The sequence below is a fragment of the Coregonus lavaretus genome (assembly GCF_964263955.1).
Source record: "Coregonus lavaretus genome assembly, contig: HAP1_SCAFFOLD_877, whole genome shotgun sequence".
Taxonomy (NCBI): Eukaryota; Metazoa; Chordata; class Actinopteri; order Salmoniformes; family Salmonidae; genus Coregonus; species Coregonus lavaretus.
In genome coordinates, this window is record NW_028156754.1 from 73,954 (window position 1) to 100,467 (window position 26,514).

At 41.1% G+C, this 26,514-nt stretch overlaps 1 protein-coding gene across 1 annotated transcript; it reads left to right on the forward strand.

Annotated features, from left to right (window-relative positions):
- Nucleotides 1-1,976: 1,976 nt before the first annotated feature.
- Nucleotides 1,977-26,282, forward strand: LOC311126009 (adhesion G-protein coupled receptor G7-like; the record flags this gene model as incomplete). Its single annotated transcript, XM_084200039.1, has 16 exons — nucleotides 1,977-2,013; nucleotides 12,455-12,742; nucleotides 12,944-13,048; nucleotides 13,165-13,274; nucleotides 15,415-15,558; nucleotides 15,677-15,762; nucleotides 15,862-15,995; nucleotides 16,415-16,522; nucleotides 17,221-17,390; nucleotides 19,448-19,600; nucleotides 22,063-22,175; nucleotides 22,431-22,762; nucleotides 23,011-23,092; nucleotides 23,584-23,742; nucleotides 25,647-25,809; nucleotides 26,054-26,282. 16 exons carry the CDS (start codon nucleotides 1,977-1,979, stop codon nucleotides 26,264-26,266), a joined length of 2,397 nt encoding a protein of 798 aa, XP_084056165.1. The 3' UTR covers nucleotides 26,267-26,282.
- Between the last annotated feature and the right edge of the window lie 232 nt (nucleotides 26,283-26,514).

The window sequence follows — 26,514 nt, forward strand, 5'->3', positions numbered from 1 at the left end:
TTCATAAGGTTCATTTAGGGGTACATTCTTAGAGAACTGCTAAATATTTTGCCACAATTATAGGGGAAAAAGTGACAGTTCAATAAAAAGTGTCTCTTTATTATTAATGGGTGGTCCCGGGTTCAATCCCCGGGACCACCCATACGTAAAAATGTATGCACACATGACTGTAAGTCGCTTTGGATAAAAGCGTCTGCTAAATGGCATATTATATTATATAGGGCTACATTCTTGGAGAACTACTATACATTTTGCCAAAAAAAGTGACAGTTCAATAAAAAGTGTTTCTTTATTATTAAAAACAATGAGTTCAGCCTTTGAGCCTTCATTAGGGCCATGCACCTTGGTTGGACTGCAAATAGCGACAGACTGTATACTTCTATTTTGCATACTTTTATTTTGCATGTCGGTTAGAGTCAAAGTAAGTGAACACATCTCAGTGTGCTGTTGTGTGCGAACCATCCCTCATGTTTAGCATTAGCAGAGGGTTCTCAGGATGTACACTGACTGGTAACAGTGAGTGAAGGGCTGACATGGCTCGTCTGCCCTTTTTTATGTGCACATGATCTGGCTCCTCTTAGCTGCCCAGGTGACAGTGACCCAGCTGAACCTGGTGTTCCACAGCGTGGTGGCTGCTCCCTACCAGTGGGAGTACCCCTACCTGCTCAGTATCATCCCCTCCCTCTTCAGCTTCATGGCCCTGCCCAAAAACAACATCAGCTACCTGGTGATCTCCATGATCAGTGCTGGGCTCTTCTGCATAGCGCCTCTCATCTACGGGGGTGTGGAGATGTTCCCGGTGGTGAATCCAATGTTTTTAGATTTGTGGGTGAAGTAGTGAAGGACTGTACACTTCAGGAGGAAGGAGATATTACTGGGACGTACCCATGACTAGGTCAGGGCATGATGTGGCCTTAATGAGAGGAGCCTTCCAGAACTGTAAAGGAACAGGGAAAGGGTTAAGAGAAGGGAAGAGCAGTGGTCAGATTGAGCCCATATGGTTGTGTGCTGGTGTCAATGCACATGTTCATGTTGACAGTACTCAACAATTCAATTGTTCCTAAATGACATGTACATTGTTAAATAACAATAAAATGGGTATGCTGCGGCAGCTTTGCATCTATTGTCTATTTCATTAATTACATGAATCAATCACAACAATGTAAAGGCACCATTTGTCATCTCTGCAGTTGGGTTCATCTTTCCTATTACCATGGTTCCTTTAGAAACAAGTGCCTTTCATTGGAACTGTTTACTCTTAGTATACAATGACTTTTGTGTTACATGCACCTCAGCATAGTACCCATGCTCTAGAACAGCCTTTCCCATTTTGGTTTTTGTTCTTGCACTACATAGCTGATTCAAATAACCTAACCTTGACGATGAGTTGGTTATTTGAATTAACTGTGTAGTGCTAGTGCAAAAAACAAAACATGCACCCAGGGGGGCCCCAGGACCGAGTTTGGGAAACCTTGTTCAAGAGAAGTCTACCCTCTAGTGCCCTCAAATTCTAATCCAGACCTCCAAGCCAGTTCCATTGCTTAAAAATTGTTTTCTTACCCTCTAATCAGGAAATCTAATTACACCTGCTCTAGTGGAAAAAAGTTGTTCTGTTTAACAAAATATGTACTGTACCTTCCCAGCTGCAACCAATAATATTTTGCATAGAGAAGGGTAGTGCTATTGGTTGACTGGTCCTCACAGTAACCATCCATGTGTATTCTCTTTGTTCATCCAGTCATACCTGATCTATTTTCAAAGAATTTGTGTCATTGTCTTTACTGATCCTGTTGACAACATAGGTTGTGTTGGAGCCAATGTACAGTACTTTCCCCTTAATTTCAATAGTAAATCATTAACTGGTACCTGCATGTCACTGCAGACTCTGTAACAGGTGAAGAACAGAGCAGCATAAGACCAAAAGACGTCCTAATAATGTGCAGTCTGCTTACACTGCATGTCTGGAAACAGCAGAGATGAAGGAGCTATGGATTATGGCTGTCTTTGCTACAGGTAAGACTTGCTCTATATTTGATTTATTCAGGGTGATTTAAGATGTTCAGATGTACACTGAGTGGACAAAACATTAAGAACACATGCCCTTTCCATGACATACGGTGCTTTCGGAAAGTATTCAGACCCCTTCACTTTTTCCACATTTTGTTACGTTACAGCCTTATTCTAAAATTGACTTTTTAAAAAAAATCTTCATCAATATACACACAATACCCCATAATGACAAAGCAAAAACAGGTTTTTAGACATTTTTGCTAATTAATAACAAAAAATAAACAGAAATATTACATTTACATAAGTATTCAGACCCTTTACTCAGTACTTTTTTAAAACACCTTAGGCAGATATTACAGCATCGAGTCTTAGGTATGACGCTACAAGCTTGGCACACCTGTATTTGGGGAGTTTCTCGCATTCTTCTCTGCAGATCATCTCAAGCTCTGTCAATTTGAATGGGGAGCATTTTGTACAGCTATTTTCAGGTCTCTCCAGAGATGTTCGATCGGGTTCAAGTCCAGGCTCTGGCTGGCCCACTCAAGGACATTCAGAGACTTGTCCCGAAGCCCCTCCTGCGTTGTCTTGGCTGTGTGCTTAGGGTCGTTGTCCGGTTTGAAGGTGAACCTTCACCCCAGTCTGAGGTCCTGAACGCTCTGGAGCAAGTTTTTGTCAAGGATCGCTGTACTTTGATCCATTCAAATTTCCCTCGATCCTGATAAGTCACCCAGTCCCTGCCGCTGAAAAACATTCCCACAGCATGAGGCTGCCACCACCATGCTTCACCGTAGGGATGGTGCCAGGTTTCCTCCAGACGTGACGCTTGGCATTCAGGCCAAAGAGTTCAATCTTGGTTTCATCAGACCAGAGAATCTTGTTTTTCATGGTCTGAATCCTTTAGGTGCCGTTTGGCAAACTCCAAGTGGGCTGTCATGTGCCTTTTACTGAGGAGTGGCTTCCGTCTGGCCATTCTACCATGAAGGCCAGATTGGTGGAGTGCTGCAGAGATGGTTGTCCTTCTGGAAGTTTCTCCCATCTCCATAGAGGAACTCTAGAGCTCTGTCATAGTAACCATCGGTTCTTGGTCACCTCCCTGACCAAGGCCCTTTTCCCCCGATTGCTCAGTTTGGCCAGGCGGCCAGCTCAGGAAGAGTCTTGGTGGTCCCAAACTTCTTCCATTTAAGAATGATGGATTAGGGACCTTCAATGCTGCAGACATTGTTTGGTACTATCGTATCTGAAGATTATGCCTTTGTTAAATGTTTTCATGACGAAATGGAATGTTGGTTATGTTAGTATAATGTAACATATAATAGACAGGAAGTGTATTGTAAACTGGCCAGAAGAGGGAGCCCATCTTGTTGCATTGGTTATAAATAGGGGTACACGAAGAAGATAGGACAGAGCAGACATTAAAATTGGAGGACACTGCTCTCCGGACCACGCGTGTCTGTAAACTCATGCTGAAGCTTGTGGTCTGAATAAACCTTATGATCAATGTTCAGTATGAGCAGACTTCTTTTGTTGACAGCAATAAGGACCACCATTCATCATATACGACAGAATGGCGAGCTAGCCAGGAGGGATGATGCAATCCTTCTTTGCTGCATTTGGAGTCATCAGGCTAACTCAAGCTGACTGGTCTGGAGTCATGACCCGACTAGACACAGCTAAGTTGTTGGTTTGTTACTGCTTATGTACACTGGAGGAGTGTACCCTTATGACCGTGTTTCGGGTGGCGTTATGGCTGTTAACTGGGAGTCTGAACGAAAATATTTTAAATTTGGTTGATGTGTAAACGCTGTTTACAACAATGGATTGTACAAATGGATTGGTAGAGAATAATGTTGGGAAGATATCTGCATAATTAGAGCACCGTGAATCTGGAAAAGACCTCGAGGAGGCGATTCTTTAGGAATGGGCTACAAATCCAGACTTAGTTAGTATTGGGTCAGGTTGATTCCTTAAGCGGGAATTATGAAGTGAATGGTTGTATTTATGTTATACTCCTCCTCTGGTCGACGGGAAATTGGTTGGGGATAACCGCTTGATATGAGATTCATCTTTCAAGGCAACAAAAAGTTAGAAGGAGATATTATTGATAATCATGGACAATGATTGGGCCGCGGTGCGGGGTGTTCATTTGTATAGCTAGTAGGCCGCAGTTAGCAGGAGGCTAGGGCTAAGGCTGGGTTGTTTCAGGCCACGTGGTACATCGTGGCTAAATGCTGATGTTAATGCTTAAGGCTAACGGCTAATTGTGTTTTGTGCCACGGTGTACCTTAGGCTAAGCTAAAGGCTAATGCTACAGGCTAATTGTGTTGCGTGCTACATGCTAACGGATATCCTTAGAGATTCCATTGCGATGGATTAAAGTCTCTTAAACTTGTCACTGTCTGTAAGTCAGGTTGTATGTTTTGTGAGCGCTGTTAAATGTTGTTTGACTATAAGGGGGAAATGGGAAGTTACAGCTGGCTGTTATTATTCTGTTTGGGGAGAGAGAAGAGAGAATCTTTCTTCCACGGTGAAAAGGGGTTTTTGAATGGTTGTGCGCATGTGTTTAATTTTGCGACACTACACTATAGAAAGGGGAGTTTATGGCACGAGGTTAGGGAACGTTTTGTTTTACGGCACTAAACGACACCACGAGGGGATGCTGCAACTCAAGCATGAGGTTAAAATGATATTTGCGCATGCGTGGGATTCTGCAAAACAACACATTGGTTAAACTGCAGGGGGAGACAGAGGAACACAGACGACGGAACAAATAGGCACAGGGAGAGTTTAACACGAATCTTATAAGTTTAAACTGCGATTGGTTAAAGATGAAACTTGTTTTGTAGCCTATTGAATTTATAAATTAAATATAGGATAACGGATTATAATACATTTAATTAAAGAATTAAATAACGGATTAAAATAAAAAAAAGGTTTTTGAGCGATCTATTTAATTCTGAGTTTAGTCTTAGAGTGAATAATGTAGAACGAATGAATATTGAACGGTTGAAAATACTTAGTGATTGCATTAACTACTAAAGTCTTTTTCTGTGTATGTTCTTCTATCATATGAGAGGAGCAATAGGACTAGACGACGGACGAGAGCAAAGGAGAGAGAGAGAGGACTTGCTGACGTGCACGTCACGTGGCAGAGGATCAAGTCAAAAAGGTTTTGGTACTGATTATGGTTACAAAATCTTTCCCTAACAGGATATGTGATGTTATGACGATTTTACAGAGACTTGGCAAATACTATTTCATTAAAAATTGCATTTTGGAGGCTATGTGCCTCACTGGGGTTTAATTACAGATGTGTTGGGAATCCAGGATGGATTGAGGATTCTTCTGTAAATTTATGATAATTAGAGCTAATAGAGCAAGGGGTTATGGGAATTGGAGTATTGAAGGATTGTAAGGTTAAAAGGCTTTGTTTATGGGTATTTTAGTCTGAAGATGACTAACTTGCATTTACTTGCATTTGATGGGTTGTGGTAATATACTCAACACTAATGGATAAGTTGGTGACATAGGATATAGGAATAAAAATTGGGTTTAATTATTCAGGATTTATTTGGAGTTGTTAGGGTTATATTAAGAATTACAGTGGGAAGCCTATATAACTTATATATTCTAAAATAGGATAGTTCACAATAAAGGAATATAAAGGGCTTGATATAGGGGAAAATTGATTAAAATAGTCATTTTTTAATCAAAGTAGGGTTAGAGTAGTGTTAGGAGAGACTAATGGCAGATGTTAGTACACCTTTCTCACATACGGATTCAGCAGAAAGACATCATCCAGCAGGGTGATTATGGCATCAGAGATGAAGACGAATACGAGCAGAAACAACGATGAAGATGAATCCAGAAGACGGAGGAAAATCGGGATGTCTGGGAACTTAAGGAGAAGAGGATGATGATGATGAGAGGTCATGGGTGGAGGTGACTCTGTGATCAGAAGGAAGTGGCAAAAGAGGAAAGAAGGATACTGGAGACTTGATCTCTGATGAAAGTTGAACGAAGAAGGAGACAAGAGATTCGAGTTCTGATGAAGAAAGTGATGAGGATTTGGAGATTAAAGGTGTTGTATGTTCAAGAGGATTTTATTCTACAATGACTGGCAAAGAAGAAATAGGAGATATAGACCGAGGCGTATCAGGCCTGGAGGAAGAGACGACTTTGGGAGAGGTAAGGGAGCTAGAGGAACAGCTCGAGACGCTGAAGATACAGAAGAGATAAGGAGAAAACCTGCGGAGAACATTTTTAATCCCAAGAATTGAAGGAGAAGAATAATACAGTGAGGCCAAAGGAAAGGCCACTGGTAAGAAGATGATATTTCAAGGACAGAACTTAGAAGATAACCTTTTGAAGAATACTGATAGGTCCACAACGAGAAGAACCGGACGAAGAAAACTCTATCAAATACAACTTATAACTGGTGGTGGAGAAGAAGAAAAGAAGTGTTGGTTATGAAGAATCAGAGTGAATCAAATCAACAATCACTGTTACAGCTTTAACTGAACAATATCAAAGGCAATTGTACCAGCCAAGGGGGGACCAGATGTTCCATATCGACTGTCAGTTTCTGGACAGACACAGAATTGGAGAAGAAGAAACAGAGGAAGATCAACGAGCAAGTGAAGATCACCTGTGCTTCAGGTGAACACTAAATATTCTAGAGTGCCGAGAATATCCGGAAGGGGTGCATTGCTGAGAGCATCGATTAGAGAAGAAGAGAAAATAGCTAACAGTTGAAACAACCGACCATTAGAAGGGATAGTGAATAGGGGAAAACTTATCTGTGTTCAGCCTAAAGAGGTTAACCATCTCACTAATTGATAACTAATTAGGATAGGGATTTGAGGTAGTACTTACTCTTAAAGTACTAATATTAGAAGATACTGTTATTGTAGTGTTGGGAAGAGAATTGAATTGTACAATAAGATGTACACTAGACTGTCTATTAAGACAATCTGTCTGAAAAGTTCAAAGGGGTGATTGTTATTCGGGGTTACATTCTTACACTAAGGGATTTCAGGCTAGGCTAAAAGGTGTTTAGTCGGTTTTGCCAAGTCTGTGTGTAATGAGTCAGAAGCAGGTGGGGAACTTTCCCAATCACATATTCCAAAAATTTGGTGGTAAGAGATTTTGTCAATAGATCAGGGGAAAAGGTTTTAAATGTTATGAGAGAAAAGATTAGATTAAAATAAGTTAGGAGAACTAGGGGTGAAGGAACTCTGAGACAGTAAGCTAAGTTTCAAAGTTAGTAGTGAGAGAGAACAGTAATGAATGACACTGTACAGTAGGGAGATCAAGGTCATTATAGGTGTATTTTGTATAATCAGGAGGTTTAAAGTTTAGAGGTAGAACTGAAAGGGGGAAAACGGGACACTAGTGGTGATGGATGGAAGTACAAGGAAAGAGTTCAAAGTCTTGGGGGAAAACTAGGAGTAAATAAGGACATTAACACTTCAGTCTATTAGAACAACAGGGAGAAGCAATTTAACTCTTTCAACATTGATAGGTATTAAAGTCATAAATATATTGCATTTGATTATAAGGGAACCAATACAGCATCAATTTTAGGGGGAAAACACTTATTAGGGTTTAGGATGGGGACGTTCCTCCCATATGGAGAGATAATTATGGAGAATAAGTATTGTTATCAGGACCAGGAGTAAAAGGAGGTATAGTTTAGAAGAGGGTTAGGAGTGACTGTTCACTTATGTTGCGTAATGTTACAGAGAAAGGTCAGGGAGAATATATGTGTACTTATTTAGGGCAAGCATTAGAATTTGTTCCGGTTAAGAATTATGGGTTAAAGGGCTATGTAATTTGTAAGGTGACACTTATAATGGAAGATTTGAAGTCTGTAGAAGTTTCCACAGTCACAGAGGGAGTTAAGGATAAGTTTATTACAGTAGTCACTCCAACAGTGAATAATACACATAGGATATGGGTAGCTTTTCCATTAGAAGGAATTAAGGGTTTTAATTCATCAACTAAATCAACGACGTTAATGGTAACTTTGGAAAGAGATTAATGACTCAGGAGTTTATGTTACGGATGGAGAGGGCTGTCAATGATAGTACGAATAGGATTAAAATAGGAGAGCAGATATTAATAGAAACAATATAGATTAATCTGAAATGGAGAATAGAGATTCATCATGGAAGCTTCAGGATGGGGTCTTTTGATTTTGATGACAGAGGGGGGGGGCATCTGATCAGTGCTGCTCGTTCCTCTGTTGTGAAAATTAGAGATAGATTAACTCATTCTGTAAGAATCAGTGAGGAATCTTGAGGGTTGATGTCTGTTGGGGATGCCAGCCCAAGACGTGTTAGACGGTCGCGCGGCCTCTGGCAGGTGTGGGTCAGGGTTATGCTTTGTCATGGCTGTGGTATCGGCAACAGTCATTGACAGATAAAATAATGTAGTTGTCAGAACAGTAGGGTTTAAGGGTTCTTGGGTGAAGGGATTACCCTATGGGCATTGTTAGATGGAAAGTAAAGTCAGGTAACAGTGGAAACCTGAAATATTCAGGTGAAATATTGAGGGCTAAAATATTGAAATATTGAGGGCTAAAAGTTGTTTTTGTTCTAATAAAACATATGAGGTAAGGGGTATGTTTATGGGAAGATCAGATTGGGATGTTAGATGATAACTTTGGATAAGTATGACCTTAAGGGTAGTAATGACAAATAATAGGTTACTTTTTATATATCAGGTAGTAAGAAGAGCAGGACTTTGATGGTTAAAAGATTAGCTTTTGACTGACAATGTGACTATGGGAATTTTAGAGATATTTGGTGGGTTTGTGATGATAGAGTATATTCTTACCCTATGGGGGATAGGATGTTGTTACAGGTCAACGTTTAAGCTTCCATATGAGGTTTTACCATTATAAGAGGGATAGCATTGGACACAGCTAACTCTAGGGTTAAAAGGGTGACATTACATTTACATTTTAGTCATTTAGCAGACACATGGCGACATGTCATAGTCTTCAAGCCTATCATTGAACAATAAGTTTAAGGGAGAAGGGGGGACTTCATTCATGGTATGGTGTAACATTTGGGAAGATAATATTGATAAATATTAGTTATACTTTGAGTCCAGATAGTTCAGATAATATCACTGGGGTTATAGAGGCATTGTAAGGGATGTGTTTGGGAGATCTGAGAGGATGCAAGATCAATTAGGCCAGTAGGGGCAGTGATGGGTCAGATTCTAGTTTAAGCTTTGATAACACTGTGTGATGTTTGTACTGACTTTTGAGAAAGTTATGAGATTGAGATAGGTTGGAGACGTGGTGCCTGGAGACAACACTCAGATGCCGGTGTTGACTGTTCCTGATCTGGATAAAGATGGACAAGTGGAACTGATGGATAAATATCATTTTGGATTATTTGATGATTTTTCAAATTGTTTTTTCAATATTAGTATGATTTTTAGTATGATTTATGAATCAAAGGGGGGAATGGATAATGTGATTCATGCATCATTTATGTATCATTTTTTAAATTCTTAGGTGAAATGGAGGTTTAATTTGAAAGTGGTTGTTTTGCAAAGGATACTGTTTGGTCGTTTATTTTCTTGTCATTCCAGAAGCATTTGGGAGAACATGTGGAGATTGGAATACTCAAACAAAGACAATATGAAGGGACAATATGACTGGAGGAGATGAAACAAGGAGGGTGTGGCTGATTCCATCATCAACAAGTCCATTGGAAGAGGACACTACAGGGAGAGGAAGTGTAGTGGACTACATTCCAGTGTCTGCAATGAAATATAGACATATTTGATGTGTAATACATAATTGTGTCATATTCTTAGGTATTGATTTTAGTAGAATGATGTTTGATGTTATTGAATGCAGATGAGGATCTTAGATGCTTTTGTTTATTTCGATGGGGTTAGGGACAGAAGGTCTAGGAAGGGAGAGATTCATTGTATGATTCGATGGGTTGACCAGTCGTACAATGGATATTTATGGATAGGATTTTGTTTACATGGGTATTTAATTACATCATAGTTTCAAATGCATTTACATGGTTAATGAGGTTATCTGGAGTACCGACGGTGGTTGCCTGGGGCAGAGGGACCGTGAGAGAATTTTACTGTCTTGATTGATATGGATGGATGGCTGCTGGACAGTTTTTCGCTCTCACACTCCATAAAGATTTATTCATATGTCATAGTAATGTATTCACACTTCATAAACAGGTATTTCATAGAAAGGTATTTACACTCTAGAGGAGAATGTGTTTGGTTTAATGTTAAAGATACTCAATGATATAAATGGTTAATAGTCATAATCTTATTCTGTTTGTTTTCGAGACGTTTATTTCATCTCGAAAGGGGGGAATATCGTATCTGAAGATTATGCCTTTGTTAAATGTTTTCATGACGAAATGGAATGTTGGTTATGTTAGTATAATGTAACATATAATAGACAGGAAGTGTATTGTAAACTGGCCAGAAGAGGGAGCCCATCTTGTTGCATTGGTTATAAATAGGGGTACACGAAGAAGATAGGACAGAGCAGACATTAAAATTGGAGGACACTGCTCTCCGGACCACGCGTGTCTGTAAACTCATGCTGAAGCTTGTGGTCTGAATAAACCTTATGATCAATGTTCAGTATGAGCAGACTTCTTTTGTTGACAGCAATAAGGACCACCATTCATCATATACGACAGTACCCTTCCCAAGATTTGTGCCTCGACACAATCCTGTGTCGGAGCTCTACAGACAATTCCTTTGACCTCAAGGCTTGGTTTTTGCTCTAACTGTGGAACCTTATATAGACAGGTGTGTGCCTTTCCATGTCCAATCAATTGAATTTACCACAGGTGGACTCCAATCAAGTTGTAGAAACATCTCAAGGATGATCAATGGAAACAAGATGCACCTGAGCTCAATTTCGAGTCTCATAGCAAATACTTATGTAAATACGTTATTTCTGTCATCAATCTGAAATCTTTTCGAAGGCCAGGTGAATCCAGGTGAAAGCAATGATCCCTTATTGATGTCACTTGTTAAATCCACTTCAATCAGTGTAGATGAAGGTGAGGAGACGGGTTAAAGAAGGATTTGTAAGCCTTGAGACAATTAGGACATGGATTGTGTATGTGTGCCATTCAGAGGGTGAATGGGCAAGACAAAACTGGGTGTGGTAGTAGGTGCCAGGCGCACCGGTTTGTGTCAAGAACTGCAACGCTGCTGGGTTTTTCACGTTCAACATTTTCCTGTGTGTATCAAGAATGGTTCACCACCCAAAGGACATCCAGCCAACTTGACACAACTGTGGGAAGCATTGGAGTCAACATGGGCTAGCATCCCTGTGAAATGCTTTCGACACCTTGTAGAGTCCATGTCCTGATGAATTGAGACTGTTCTGAGGGGAAAAGTGTGTGTGTGTGTGTGTGTGTGTGTGAAGGTGTTCCTACTGTTTGGTATAATCAGTGTATGATGCTGTTGTTTAGTTTCTCGTATGATTGAGAATTGTCTAGGAAAATTCCTTTCACTTCAGATGTGCAAAAATGTATGACACATTTTATTTATCAATTGATTATTACCAATTTATGACCTCACTGTTTTTACAGTTTGGTTTAAGAATTTTAAAGTTTTGTTTATAGTTAATGATTGAATTATGTTTTGTCTGTTTGCTGCAAGGGATACAATAGCATCAATAAAGACATTGTTTCAGACTTTATTTTAATCCAAACATTATTTAGATTTACTGTTAAGCAGTTGTTTACATACTGTGAATAGACTACTGTCAGGTCTCAGATACAGTTGATAACTGTCACGGTTTCGGCCGAGGCTGCTCCTCCTCCTGGTTCGGGCAGGCTTCGGCGGTCGTCGTCCCCGGAGTACTAGCTGCCACCGATCTATGTTTCATGTTCGTTTGGTTTTGTCTTGATGTTGTACACCTGTGTCTTGTTAGTCCTCGTTAGTGTCCTATTTAGTTCTCGTTGTGTGTGTTTGTCTTTGTGTGTGATTGCTCTTCTGTTTTGTGTTGGAGCTACGTACTTCCCTCCAGTGTTTTGGAGAGGTTTTTTCGCACATGTTAGTGCGCCGTTTGTTTGACGCCTGTGTGCGCCGTTATTTCGCCTTCGGGCTTATTGTGCTTATTTTCTACGTAAATATTGCACTAAACTCTTTTGGACTGAGCTTCTGCGTCCTGCGCTTGATTCATGCACCACACCCACCTTCAGCACCCCTTGACAATAACAGAGTAGCCTTTGCTATCAAATGTCTACCGTTTATTGGCAGTGATAATGACTTAATTATCTCATAAAGTACAGTAGAAAACATTTCTACACTGCTTAAGAAACAATGAAACTGGAACAACATGGATCATCTCCTATGCCTATAGCAACTGACACTATGTACCCTTGTTTATGTGGTTTACTGAGGTGTATATATATTTTTTTGGCAGTCTCTTTGCTACACGGGGATCTCACCACATCCTCTGCCATTCCAACCACCATTGACATAACTACTCCAACTACTGCTGCCACTCCTGTCCCTCCAGCTACTGCTGCCCCTACCTCTATCCCTATCACCAGTACCACTCTCCCCACCAATTCTACCCCCACCTCCACCACGACCTCTCCCACCACCTCCACCACCACAACCCCTCCTCTGGACTGTATCACTGGTGGTGAGCTGGAGAGTGGAGACTGTTTCTGTCATGGTGATTGGACAGGAGAGACCTGTTCAGAGGGTAAATCCACACCTTTATACTATACCTAACCCTGGATCTCACATTCAAACTCCACTCCACAATACTACACTACTATACCTAACCCTGGATCTCACATTCAGATTCCACAACACTATTCCCTGGATCTCACATTCAGAACGGATATTTCATGTTTGCAGTCATACATTCTGGTGCATGTTGAAATGTGTTTTACTTTGATAGAGAATTTCTGCATTTCAACCATCAAGGATGGATTCTCCTTCCCAGTTGCAGTGGTAGGCTGGTCTGCTTATTCAGAAGAGAAGTGTGGTGAGGAGACAACCAATGGTATGTTACTTTTATTCACCTTAAATGACAAACATGTATTAATCTGTTACAGTCCTAATTAATGTTCTATAAGGTAACACAAAATCTTGAATATCTTTTTATATTGGTTCCTCCAGCCGGTTTACCAGCAGCCTTAGCAGAATGTTCGAATGACACTGGATCTCCGATGTTTGATTATCCTGAGAAGTTGAACTGTGAATTGACCCTCAGTGACATTCTAGGAAATGTAAGTCAATAGGCATATTTTTTATTATCCTGATTTATGACCTGTCTCCATTTTGCGTTCTTCTTTCTTTGGGTCAGATAGAGTTATCATTATGAAGAGTCGATCTTAACAGTTTGAAGATCAGTATCAACTGGCTTTTACCTTCAGCTCATGTATTCTGTTTCTTTATTCTGCTTAACAGTTGATGAGGAACATTTTACATTACATTTTATTTTTATATTTAGTCATTTAGCAGACGCTCTTATCCAGAGCAACTTACATTTTCATACTTTTTGCATACTGTGGCCCCCCTTGGCATTTTTCCTATTTCGTTGCCTTAGAACCTGGAATTAAAATGGATTTGGGGGGGGGGGGGTTGTATCATTTGATTTACACAACATGGCTACCACTTTGAAGATGCAAAATATTCTTTATTGTGGTACAAACAAGAAAATACACCAAAAAACTGAACTTGAGCGTGCATAACTATTCACCCCCCCCCCCCCCCCCCCCAAAGTCAATACTTTGTAGAGCCACCTTTTGCAGCAATTACAGCTGCAAGTCTCTTGGGGTATGTCTCTATAAGCTTGGCACATCTAGCCACTGGGATTTTTGCCCATTCGTCAAGGCAAAACTGCTCCAGCTCCTTCTAGTTGGATGGGTTCCGCTGGTGTACAACAATCTTTAAGTCATACCCCAGATTCTCAATTGGATTGAGGTCTGGGCTTTGACTAGGCCATTCCAAGACATTTAAATGTTTCGCCTTAAACCACTTGAGTGTTGCTTTAGCAGTATGCTTAGGGTCATTGTCCTGCTGGAAGGTGAACCTCTGTCCCAGTCTCAAATCTCTGGAAGACTGAAACAGGTTTCCCTCAAGAATTTCCCTGTATTTAGCGCCATCTATCATTCCTTCAATTCTGACCAGTTTCCCAGTCCTTGCCGATGAAAAACATCCCCACGGCATGATGCTGCCACCACCATGCTTCACTGTGGGGATGGTGCTATCGGGGTGATGAGAGATGTTGGGTTGCGCCAGACATAGCATTTTCCTTGATGGCCAAAAAGCTCAATTTTATTCTCATCTGACCAGAGTACCTTCCTCCATATGTTTGAGGAGTCTCCCACATGCCTTTTGGAGATCACCAAACGTGTTTGCTTATTTTTTTCTTTAAGCAATGGCTTTTAAGCAAAAGCTCGGCTCTGTGGAGTGTATGGCTTTAAGTGGTCCTATGGAGAGATACTCAAATCCCCGCTGTGGAGCTTTGCAGCTCCTTCAGGGTTATCTTTGGTGTCATTGTTGCCTCTCTGATTAATACCCTCCTTGCCTGGTCCGTGAGTTTTGGTGCCCTCTCTTGGTAGGTTTGTTGTGGTGCCATATTCTCTCAATTTTTTTAAGAATGGATTTAATGGTGCTCCGTGGGATGTTCAAAGTTTCTGATATTTTTTTATAACACAACCTTGATCTGTACTTCTCCACAACTTTATCCCTGACCTGTTTGGAGAGCTCCTTGTTCTTCATGGTGCCGCTTGCTTGGTGGTGCCCCTTGCTTAGTGGTGTTGCAGACTCTGGGACCTTTCAGAACAGGTGCATATATATTGAGATCATGTGACAGATCATGTGACATTTAGATTACACACAGGTGGACTTAATTAACTAATTATGTGACTTCTGAAGGTAATTGGTTGCATCATATCTTATTTAGGGTCTTCATAGCAAAGGGGGTGAATACATATGCACGCACCACTTTTCTGTTATAAATTTTTTTGAATTTCTTGAAACAAGTTTTTTTTTCATTTCACTTCACCAATTTGGACTATTTTGTGTATGTCCATTACAGGAAATCCAAATATAAATCCATTTAAATTACAGGTTGTAATGCAACAAAATAGGAAAAACTCCAAGGGGGATGAATACTTTTGCAAGGCACTGTACATTTTCATAATAGTCCCCTGTGGGAATTGAACCCACAACCCTGGCATTGCAATTGCCTTGCTCTACCAACTGAGCCACATAATTAGTATTGACAATTTTAATATCCAAATGTACTCACAGTTCAGCATGTTGCTGCCACTTGTACATTGTTCTGTTGAAAATATAATAATATATATATATATATATATATATATATATATATATATATCATTCTCTCTCCCTATTCAGATCTCCAGCAGTTCAGGTGATTTAAAACAGCAAGCCTTCAGTACTCAGATCCTGACGTTCCGACCAGAGCGGCTATCAGCTGACAGCATCACCACAGCAGCTCAGATAGCTAACACTCTGCTTCAGTCTGTAAATATCACAGAGGTATAACATGTTTTCAAATCAAGTCGTGACTATGACAAGTTCTGGAGAGAAACGTGAGGTTGTTACTGCAGTGATTTGAACACTTGAGGGTCATTCCCTGGGTTTGATCATGTTGCAGGACATCACAGTGGCAGCTGTGACTATCATCAGTCATTTGCTGAATGCCAGGAATGAGAGTGCAAAGGAGAGAGACACTGTCCAGAGGTGTGTGTGTGTTTTTCTACATATGTTTGAGTTTACGTGTGTACGTGCGTGTCTGCATGGGTGCATGTAAACAAATGTTTTTCTGTGTTTCTCTCCCAGCCTCACAGAGACCCTGGAGAAGTTTTCCCTGGACCAGCATAGTAACGTGTCCTTGGTGGTTCAGCCCAACCTGGTAGTCCAGTCTGTCCAAGTATCAAGTGACACAGTAGGGATCCAGTTTACTGCTCTGACTGGTGGGTGGGACTGCTAGTGAACCTACATACTGCATTTAAAGTGATAGTTTATATCTGTGTTAACAGACTGGTTAATATTTTTTAAATCGTATTTTTCATATGTTTCTCCTCTACTGTTGGTCAATAAGGTTTGGTATGGATTTGATTTGTTGTACTACAGACAAGTACAGAACAGTGGAGGCTGCTGAGGGGAGGACGGCTCATAATAATGGCTGGAACGGAGCGAATGGAATGGCATAAAACACATGGAAACCATGGAAACCACGTGTTTGAAGTATTTGATACCTTTCCACTTATTCCGCTCCAGCCATTACCATGAACCCGTCCTCCCCAATTAAGGTGCCACCAACCTCCTGTGGTACAGAAGGAACACTATACTGTTCAGCTTTACATTTCTAAATCAAATTAATCTCCTCCAGGAAGATCTGGTAATTTTGTGGCCAAAAGAATTGATCTCAACACCTCTGAACTGAAAGCTATCAAAGGAGGTGCTACCGATGTCCAGATTGTTATCAAATTCCCACCAGGTGAGCCAATGTTGGTATAATTACATTTACATTTTAGTCATTTAGCAGACGCTCTTATCCAGAGCGACTTACAGTTAGTGAGTGCATACATTATTATTTTTATTTTTTTCATACTGGCCACCCGTGGGAATCGAACCCACAACCCTGGCGTTGCAAACGCCATGCTCTACCAACTGAGCTACATCCCTGCCGGCCATTCCCTTCCCTACCCTGGACGACACTGGGCCAATTCTGCGCCGCCTAATGGGTCTCCCGGTCGCGGCCGGCTACGACAGAGCCTGGATTCGAACCAGGATCTCTAGTGGCACAGCTAGCACTGCGATGCAGTGCCTTAGGTTAACAGAAGAAAATAAATACAAAATAAGACAAAATAAGGACAGACAAAGGACATCAAAGTAAAACAGTCCTCTAAAAGACACAAGAGAGAAAAATAAGACACAAGAGAGAATAATACAATTACAAACAGTGCATAAATTCAAGCTTAAATTTCCTTATACAGCTTTCACGAGAGCACTTAACAGCTCTTTGTGTAAATAAAGTCCTGATATGAACAACAATCTCTCTCTCTCTCTCTCCCACCTCTCTCTATTTCTCCCTCTCTCTCCCCTCCTCTTTCTCCCCCGCCCCCCTCATTCTCTCCACCCCCTCTCTCTCTCTTTCTCCCTCTCTCTCCCCTCTTTCTCCTTCAATCCACTCAGATCTGCGTAGTAAAAACACAAACCACTCCATTGGTTTTGTGCTCTACCAAAACGACAGGTTCTTCAGGTCCAGGACTTTCAGAGCTTCTTCAGGGACCAGCAGAAGGGTCATCTCTGCTAACCTGGGACAAGTGTCTGGGTTACATGTTGAGATGCTCTTCAAGCCTACAGTAAGATTTCTATTGGAATCAGTAAACGCATAGTGGTCCAAATTCTCTGGGAAACGTAATGTGAAGTTATCCATTATCTACTGTGCATTCGGAAAAGTATTCAGACCCATTCACTTTTTCCACAATTTGTTACGTTACAGCCTTATTCTAAAATTGATTAAATTGTTTTTTCCCTCATCAATCTACACACAATACCCCATAATAACAAAGCAAAAACAGGTTTTTAGAAATGTTTGTAATTTTTTTATTTATTTTTAATAACGGAAATATCACATTTACATAAGTATTCAGACCCTGTACTCAGTACTTTGTTGAAGCACCTCTGGTAGTGATTACAGCCTTGAGTCTTCTTGGGTATGACGCTACAAGCTTGGCACACCTGTATTTGGGGAGTTTCTCCTATTCTTCTCTGCAAATCCTCTCAAGCTTTGTCAGGTTGGATGGGGAGCGTCGCTGCACAGCTATTTTCAGGTCTCTCCAGAGATGTTCAATCGGGTTCAAGTCCGGGCTCTGGCTGGGCCACTCAAGGACATCCAGAGACTTGTCCGGCAGCCACTCCTGCATTGTCTTGGCTGTGTGCGTAGGGTCGTTGTCCTGTTGGAAGGTGAACCTTCGCCCCAGTCTGAGGTCCTGAGCGCTCTGGAGCAGGTTTTCATCAAGGATCTCTTTGTACTTTGCTCCGCTCATCTATCCCTCAATCCTGACTAGTCACCCAGTCCCTGCCGCTGAAAAACATCCCCACAGCATGATGCTGCCACCACCATGCTTCACCGTACGGATGGTGCCAGGTTTCCTCCAGACGTGACGCCTGGCATTCAGGCCAAAGGGTTCAATCTTGGTTTCATCAGACCAGAGAATCTTGTTTCTCATGGTCTTAGAGTCCTTTAGGTGCCTTTTGACAAACTCCAAGCGGGCTGTCATGTGCCTTTTACGGAGGAGTGGCTTCCGTCTGGCCACTCTACCATAAAGGTCCAATTGATGGAGTGCTGCAGAGATGGTTGTCCTTCTGGAAGGTTCTCCCATGTCCACAGAGGAACTCTGGCGCTCCCTGACCAAGGCCCTTCTCCCCCGATTGCTCAGTTTGGCCGGGCGACCAGCTCTAGGAAGAGTCTCTGTGGTTCCAAACTTCTTCCATTTAAGAATGATGGAGGCCACTGTGTTCTTGGGGACCTTCAACACTGCAGAAATTATTTGATACCCTTCCCCAGATATGTGCCTCGACACAATCCTGTCTCGGAGCTCTACGGACAATTATTTCGACCTCATGGCTTGGTTTTTGCTCTGACATGCACTGTCAACTGTGGGACCTCGTATAGACAGGTGTGTGCCTTTCCAAATCATGTCCAATCAATGGAATTTACCACAGGTGGATCCCAATCAAGTTGTAGAAACATCTCAAGGATGATCAATGGAAGCAGGATACAACTGAGCTCAATTTCGAGTATCAGAGCAAAGGGTCTAAATACTTATGTAAATAAGATATATATATATTTTTTCTTAAAACCTGTTTTCGCTTTGTCATTATGGGGTATTGTGTGTAGATTGCTGAGGATCTATTTTTTATTTAATCAATTTTAGAAGAAGGCTGTAACTTAACAAAATGTGGAAAAAGTCAACGGGTCTGAATACTTTTCGAATGCACTGTAGGTCAAGTGTCAAACTCATTCCACAGAGTACGTGATTAATAATTAAGGTCACTGATTAGTAAGAAACTCCCCTCATCTGATTGTCTAGGTCTTAATTGAAAGGAAAAACCAAAAACCAGCACACACTAGGCCCTCCATGGAATGAGTTTGACACCCCTGATCTAAGTTATCCATTGACACTTATCCGCCACAATGAACAAGGAAGCATATTTTTGCCAGTGAACAAGGAAGCATATGTTGTCTTGTATATGATATGATCTATCATAATTGAAACTTATTCTTTCCCACATTTAAGGAATGACCTGTTATACTTCACAATTGACTTTATTTTTTTTTTTAATGAGAAATGTTGTGAATGCATGTCTTTTGCTGAAGGATTACAGAGAGTTTGTTTCTGTTCTCACTTCTCAGGCTGTCCCCAACGCCTCCCTTTTTGACTTTGCCTGCGTGTCGTGGAACTACACAATGAACGACTGGAGCACCTATGGCTGCTCCAAAGTCAACAACTCAGCAGACGGCCTACGATGTTTCTGTAATCACACCACTAACTTCGCTGTGCTTATGGTGAGTAGCTAGCTGCCTTCATCTCCCTTTAACTGACCACACTTTGACCTATGGAAGGGGTTCCCAAACTTTTTTGGCCCACAACCCCGTTTTGATATCTGAAAATTCTCATGACCCCAACCATGTGAATTTTCTTTTGTAATTAAGAGCCAATGTTTACTTTTTTATATGGGGTTATAACAGTCAATTGCAAAACATTCAGTATTTCTGATTGTATTCTCAACTCCCCATCACATACTTTTAATGTGGGGCTATGACAGTCAATAGCAAAGTGGTCTGACATAATGTCTCTTATCTCACCACCTCTAATGAGATGATGAGATCAGAGACCTGATGCATGTCGCATTGGAGCTTCTCAAAGTCAGGGGGTGTGGTTGACAGTGCCCACCTCATCTCTGCTGTCACTTCCAACCTGGATCGATATTTGGTTTTAATGCAGACGAGTGCACTAAATCCAGCCTCACACAGATATTAGCTGGCAAAGGGTACCATGAGTTTTAATGCTCGGAGGGAGACGGCAGGGTATTGCCTTTGAGTCAGGAACCAAAATGGGTTATCTGCAGCATCGGGTCATATGACGGCTCGATCAGCTTTCGATTTCACTTACAGGCATGTCAACTGAGGCAGGATCACAGTCAAACAGATTTCTCTCCAATAGGAAATCTTTCCACTGAATCCACTGATTCGGTCACTCATCTGTAGAATGTTTTTGTAATTCCCCTGCATGCTTGCGTTCAGTTCGTTCAGTTTCCCAAATATGTCAGTTTCAAAGGGAAGGAGACACATTTTCTTTTCATTACACAGAAAGTCAAGTCTTTTTTTTGTTGTTTTACCATTCGTTACCATGGAATCTGTTTTTCTACAGTATAGCCATGCAGCGCATCCTCTGTACAGTTTCATGCTTGAGAATCGTGAGACAGAACAATACGTCCTCGTGAATAGCATCCCCCGACAGGTAGCGAACAAAATAATATGCATGGGCATCTCGGCCCTCACAACTAACGTCCATTTGGAAAGCATAAGCTGGGGAGTATTTGAGTGGTTCAGTAGGTTTCATATTGATTGCTAGCTATAGCATAAATTCTTAGTTTTACAGTGTTATCTGACAAAGGTATTGATGTGAGTTTCTGTGACTCGGCCTCCCCACACCTTGTTTTCACCATATCGATTGTGGCGGTAATATCTCTGAAATAGTGTGTGGTTTCATTCTGTAGTGGGCCTAGCCATTCACCTGGGAATAGGGTGACCACATGTCCCAGATTGTGCGCATTTTGGCCCTTTGTCCCGCAACCAAACAATCATGTCCCGCATTTTTATCAACAAATTCAAACACCACCAATTTAGAAAAAACGATGATTTGTCCAGTATTTCAGTCAGACATTCCAACCTGTCACATTGCGCTTATGAAAAAATGTACCTGCATATCATAAGGATGTGGTAGCCTATGTCATGGGAATGTTAACCCCTTCTCCAATCGTTGTTGAGATCTGATATTCTGCGCAGCGCAAGACGAGTCATAGACCTATCGTCAACAAATATTTCTAAAATCCTTTCAGGCTAAATTCCAGCTAAACTTGGAGAGGACAGTTCATTTCCACCTTGTTACTCTCAGATTGTATAAAACATCTAATTGATTAGCTGAAAGTTCAACAATATCTCATAGTTAGGCCTCCTAACTTCTTCAAAAAGCTTCTGATTAAGAGCTAGAAAATTAGGGAAATAGCCACATTAGACGGAAAGATATAATCATAGCAGTGGGAAGTAGGGTGCTGAGGGTGTTGCAGCAGCCCCTGAAAAATCACAATGACAAAAAAATAATAATACATATTTTCACTGAAGTAGTGCATTGGGCCTTTACTAGTCCTGCATTAGCAGACCGGTATAGCCGTTTTATAGTGTGGGCAAAGAAATTGTTTCAGCAAAAAAGACGTGAAGAATTATCATTCACAATTGACAGCGATGATACATTGGCCTATTTCTAAATGAGGTATAGGGTAGGCTACACTGTCCCGCAAAATCATCCTGTTGTCCCGTATTTGTGTATTTTAAATGTGGTCGTCTTAAGTGGGAATGATTCAAGTGCAACGGTCAAGTATGGTCTTTTCCCACGATCTAGGGCGCTCTCTCGTTGAATTTTATGTTTTAGATTTGAATAATTTTCATTTCAATTTTTAAGGTTAACCACATTACAATGATTTTGAGATACAAAGACAATATTATAATATTTTATACAAATTACTATTATTATTATTATTATTGTAATTTTTTGCAGGATTTTGGAAATTCTCCTGCGATCCCATTTTCATACCAGGCGAACCCACATCGGGTCGCGACCCCTAGTGTGGGAACCGCTGACCTATGGTTTACCACAGCATATCCAGACACATGAGGGACATGACTTTATACAGTATGACTGTGACAAACTTAGTGTTGAAATGTATTTTTTTATTTTCTTTCTACAGTCGTTCAGGAATGATTTTAAATACGCTGATGCTCTAAACTGGATCACCATATTGGGATGCTCCATGTCCATCATAGGGTTGAGTTTAACAATAACATTCCAGATCGCAACCAGGTAAGATCCTACAGGGTTCCAGAACCAATTCAACATATACAATAACATTTGATATTGTGACCCGGTAAGATCCTACAGGGTTCCAGAACCAATTCAAAATATTGGGTGCATCTCAATAGTGTAAAGAAGCCCTTTGTCTGATCCAACATGACTTGATAGGTGAAACCATTATGAAACCCACTATTATTGAACCAACACATCCATAGCTACGCATCTAACTTCCCTAACATAGTGTTGTCTATCACCTATCCCCAGGAAATCACGCAAAACCAACCCAACGGTCCTCTTAGTGAGCGTCTGCGTGTGTCTCCTGATCTTCACCCTCCTCTTCATGTTGGGAGTGGACAACCCTCATAAACAGCTGGAGAAACCTGAAATACAGGAGGACAACATTCTCCCCTCGTCCGACACACACACAGAGCGGGACAGAGGCCCCTGTACTGCAGTCGCAGTCCTGCTGCAGTACTTCCTGTTGGGGACGTTCACCTGGAACACGATGTACGCCACACATGTCTTCCTGATGATCAGAAACAGCCTGGCCACCAGCCCGTCACATTTCACAGCCTATACCGTGGCCATCGGATGGGGTAGGACAGCATGGAACAAAATAAAGTATTTAGTTGTTTCAGAAGCTTTGGCTGACATTTTCCCTGGGCTCCTTGAACCAAAACGAATGCTAGGTTATATTTTCAGGCTCTAATAAGCCTAAAATAGAACTTCAAAGCAACTTGTATAGTGATGTTCTGTCTTTAGAGGATGTATGTGTAGTATATAATCTGTATATGTCTGCATGCTAATCTACCAGGAATTAACAACAACATTCTCTGTCCTTTAGGACTGCCTGCGGTTGTGGTGGCCCTCACCTTAGGAATTAGTTACAGAGTGGATAATCCACTGGGTTACAGGCAGGAGGAATTGTGAGTCAATACTGTATTTTACAATACTATACTTTACTATACTGTACTGTACTTGAAAGAGAGCGATCCGGCTCTACGTATTTACTGGTTTGTGAACCACTGCATGGGCAGAGTGTGGGGTGCATGGGGACAGTCTGATTGGCTGAAGCCCCGAGCTGGAGGTGATCGATATCTCTCACGTGAACTGTACTGTATTGTACTATACTGTACTGTACTACCAATATCAATGTGGGGAAATTGCTGTTTAAAATGTTATAACTAATACTGTAAAAGGTTTTCCCTATCAATTTTCGTATTGTATGCTTTTAACGATGGCAACAAGCAATTTTAAAAGTTGTAAAAAACTAAAAGAATGATCCATTGTATTGAAAGGTTTCTTGTTTACTTATGCCACCCACCATGTTTACTTAATACCATGTTTTCAAATCATTGGCGTCCTGTTTTGTCTGTCACAAAGTCCCACTCTCTATCTCATTCATTTGACCTCTCAGTTGCTGGCTTGCTGCCCTCGATCCAAAGGGGAACTTTGACTTCAAGCTGCCAATGTTTTGGGGGTTCCTGATCCCTGTGGCGTTCATGCTTATCTTCAACATGGTGGTGTTGGTGTATTTTGCAGTTACAACATCCAAGACCAACCCACATATAACCAGGTAACATTAATGGGGGCATTTGGGGGGCACAAAGTAGAACGTTGTAGTCATTAAGATCAGTCTTGATTTAAATGCCTACTAACGAGCTTGTTAATTTTGTATTGTCTTTCAATTAAAACTTTTTATAAATAAAATGCATACTTTTTTAAATTATTAATTCAGTAATTAGTAAGCAAATCATACAATTTGATGAGCACCATTCTCTAACCTACTGAGCCATTGGAAGCATAATGTTCTTACAGTGGGGAAAAAAAGTATTTGGTCAGCCACCAATTGTACAAGTTCTCCCACTTAAAAAGATGAGAGAGGCCTGTAATTTTCATCATAGGTACACGTCAACTATGACAGACAAATTGAGAAAAAAAAATCCAGAAGATCACATTGTAGGATTTTTTTATGAATTTATTTGCAAATTATGGTGGAAAATAAGTATTTGGTCACCTACAAACAAGCAAGATTTCTGGCTCTCACAGACCTGTAACTTCTTCTTTAAGAGGCTCCTCTGTCCTCCACTCGTTACCTGTATTAATGGCACCTGTTTGAACTTGTTATCAGTATAAAAGACACCTGTCCACAACCTCAAACAGTCACACTCCAAACTCCACTATGGCCAAGACCAAAGAGCTGTCAAAGGACACCAGAAACAAAATTGTAGACCTGCACCAGGCTGGGAAGACTGAATCTGCAATAGGTAAGCAGCTTGGTTTGAAGAAATCAACTGTGGGAGCAATTATTAGGAAATGGAAGACATACAAGACCACTGATAATCTCCCTCGATCTGGGGCTCCACGCAAGATCTCACCCCGTGGGGTCAAAATTATCACAAGAACGGTGAGCAAAAATCCCAGAACCACACGGGGGGACCTAGTGAATGACCTGCAGAGAGCTGGGACCAAAGTAACAAAGCCTACCATCAGTAACACACTACGCCGCCAGGGACTCAAATCCTGCAGTGCCAGACGTGTCCCCCTGCTTAAGCCAGTACATGTCCATGCCCGTCTGAAGTTTGCTAGAGTGCATTTGGATGATCCAGAAGAGGATTGGGAGAATGTCATATGGTCAGATGAAACAAAAATAGAACTTTTTGGTAAAAACTCAACTCGTCGTGTTTGGAGGACAAAGAATGCTGAGATGCATCCAAAGAACACCATACCTACTGTGAAGCATGGGGGTGGAAACATCATGCTTTGGGGCTGTTTTTCTGCAAAGGGACCAGGACGACTGATCCATGTAAAGGAAAGAATGAATGGGGCCATGTATCGTGAGATTTTGAGTGAAAACCTCCTTCCATCAGCAAGGGCATTGAAGATGAAACGTGGCTGGGTCTTTCAGCATGACAATGATCCCAAACACACCGCCCGGGCAACGAAGGAGTGGCTTCGTAAGAAGCATTTCAAGGTCCTGGAGTGGCCTAGCCAGTCTCCAGATCTCAACCCCATAGAAAATCTTTGGAGGGAGTTGAAAGTCCGTGTTGCCCAGCGACAGCCCCAAAACATCACTGCTCTAGAGGAGATCTGCATGGAGGAATGGGCCAAAATACCAGCAACAGTGTGTGAAAACCTTGAGAAGACTTACAGAAAACGTTTGACCTGTGTCATTGCCAACAAAGGGTATATAACAAAGTATTGAGAAACTTTTGTTATTGACCAAATACTTATTTTCCACCATAATTTGCAAATAAATTCATTAACAATCCTACAATGTGATTTTCTGGAAAAAAAAATCTCATTTTGTCTGTCATAGTTGACGTGTACCTATGATGAAAATTACAGGCCTCTCTCATCTTTTTAAGTGGGAGAACTTGCACAATTGGTGGCTGACTAAATACTTTTTTTCCCCACTGTATATCACAGCATTACAGCAGTCTATGACCGCAATCTAAGCATGTTGGTTATATTTCCCAGTACAAGACACACATCAATGAAGAAGAAGTTTCTCAGTAGCTTTTCTCTGGCTGTGGTGCTCAGTCTCTCTTGGATCCTGGGCTATCTGTTGCTCATTACACAGAACCAGACCCCCATGTACACCATACTCAACATCTCCTTCTGTGTACTCACCACCACTCAGGTAGTAAATGTATACACTCACTACTGTAAGTCGCTCTGGATAAGAGTCTGCTAAATGACAAACATTTTAAATATAAAGACTAGTGTGCTATTGTACCACAGAATCCAGACATGATTGAAAACTAGACAGCTACTAAACATTAAAAAATTCTGCTGCTCTTCATGGAAACGCTACCTTATGTTTGTCCTTGTGTGTTCCTGAAAATACTTGATAACATCTTTGTGTTTTTACTTTCGCTCCACAGGGCTTGCAGGTTTTCATTCTGTTCACAGCAAGAACAGCAATTGTCAAGAAAACGATGTCAAGTGCTTTGAAATCTGTCTCTAGCGCTGGGATCCCTCTTCACACCAAGAAGTACAGTCTATGGCGAGGCGAGCAAAGTGAAAAAGTAGAATCATACACACAGCAGGACACTGATCTGTCATTTCCACCTTGTTCCTCACAGACATCTAACTGATGGGCTGCAAGTTCAACCTCTGTTGTAAAATATCTCATATACCTCCACTATTTCCTATAATATACAGTATAATACACACCATTTTGTATCAATGTATTTTTACTGTGAATTCCCTCAGAAGTTGTGTTGTCCAAGGATTTTTTGCCTTTGCACGTACTGTATGTGTTTTTTGAATTGTAACTGTTTTGAATAAAACTATGATTATTCTCTTTGAATCTAATGTTTGTTTCAGTATTGTTAGTGAGAAA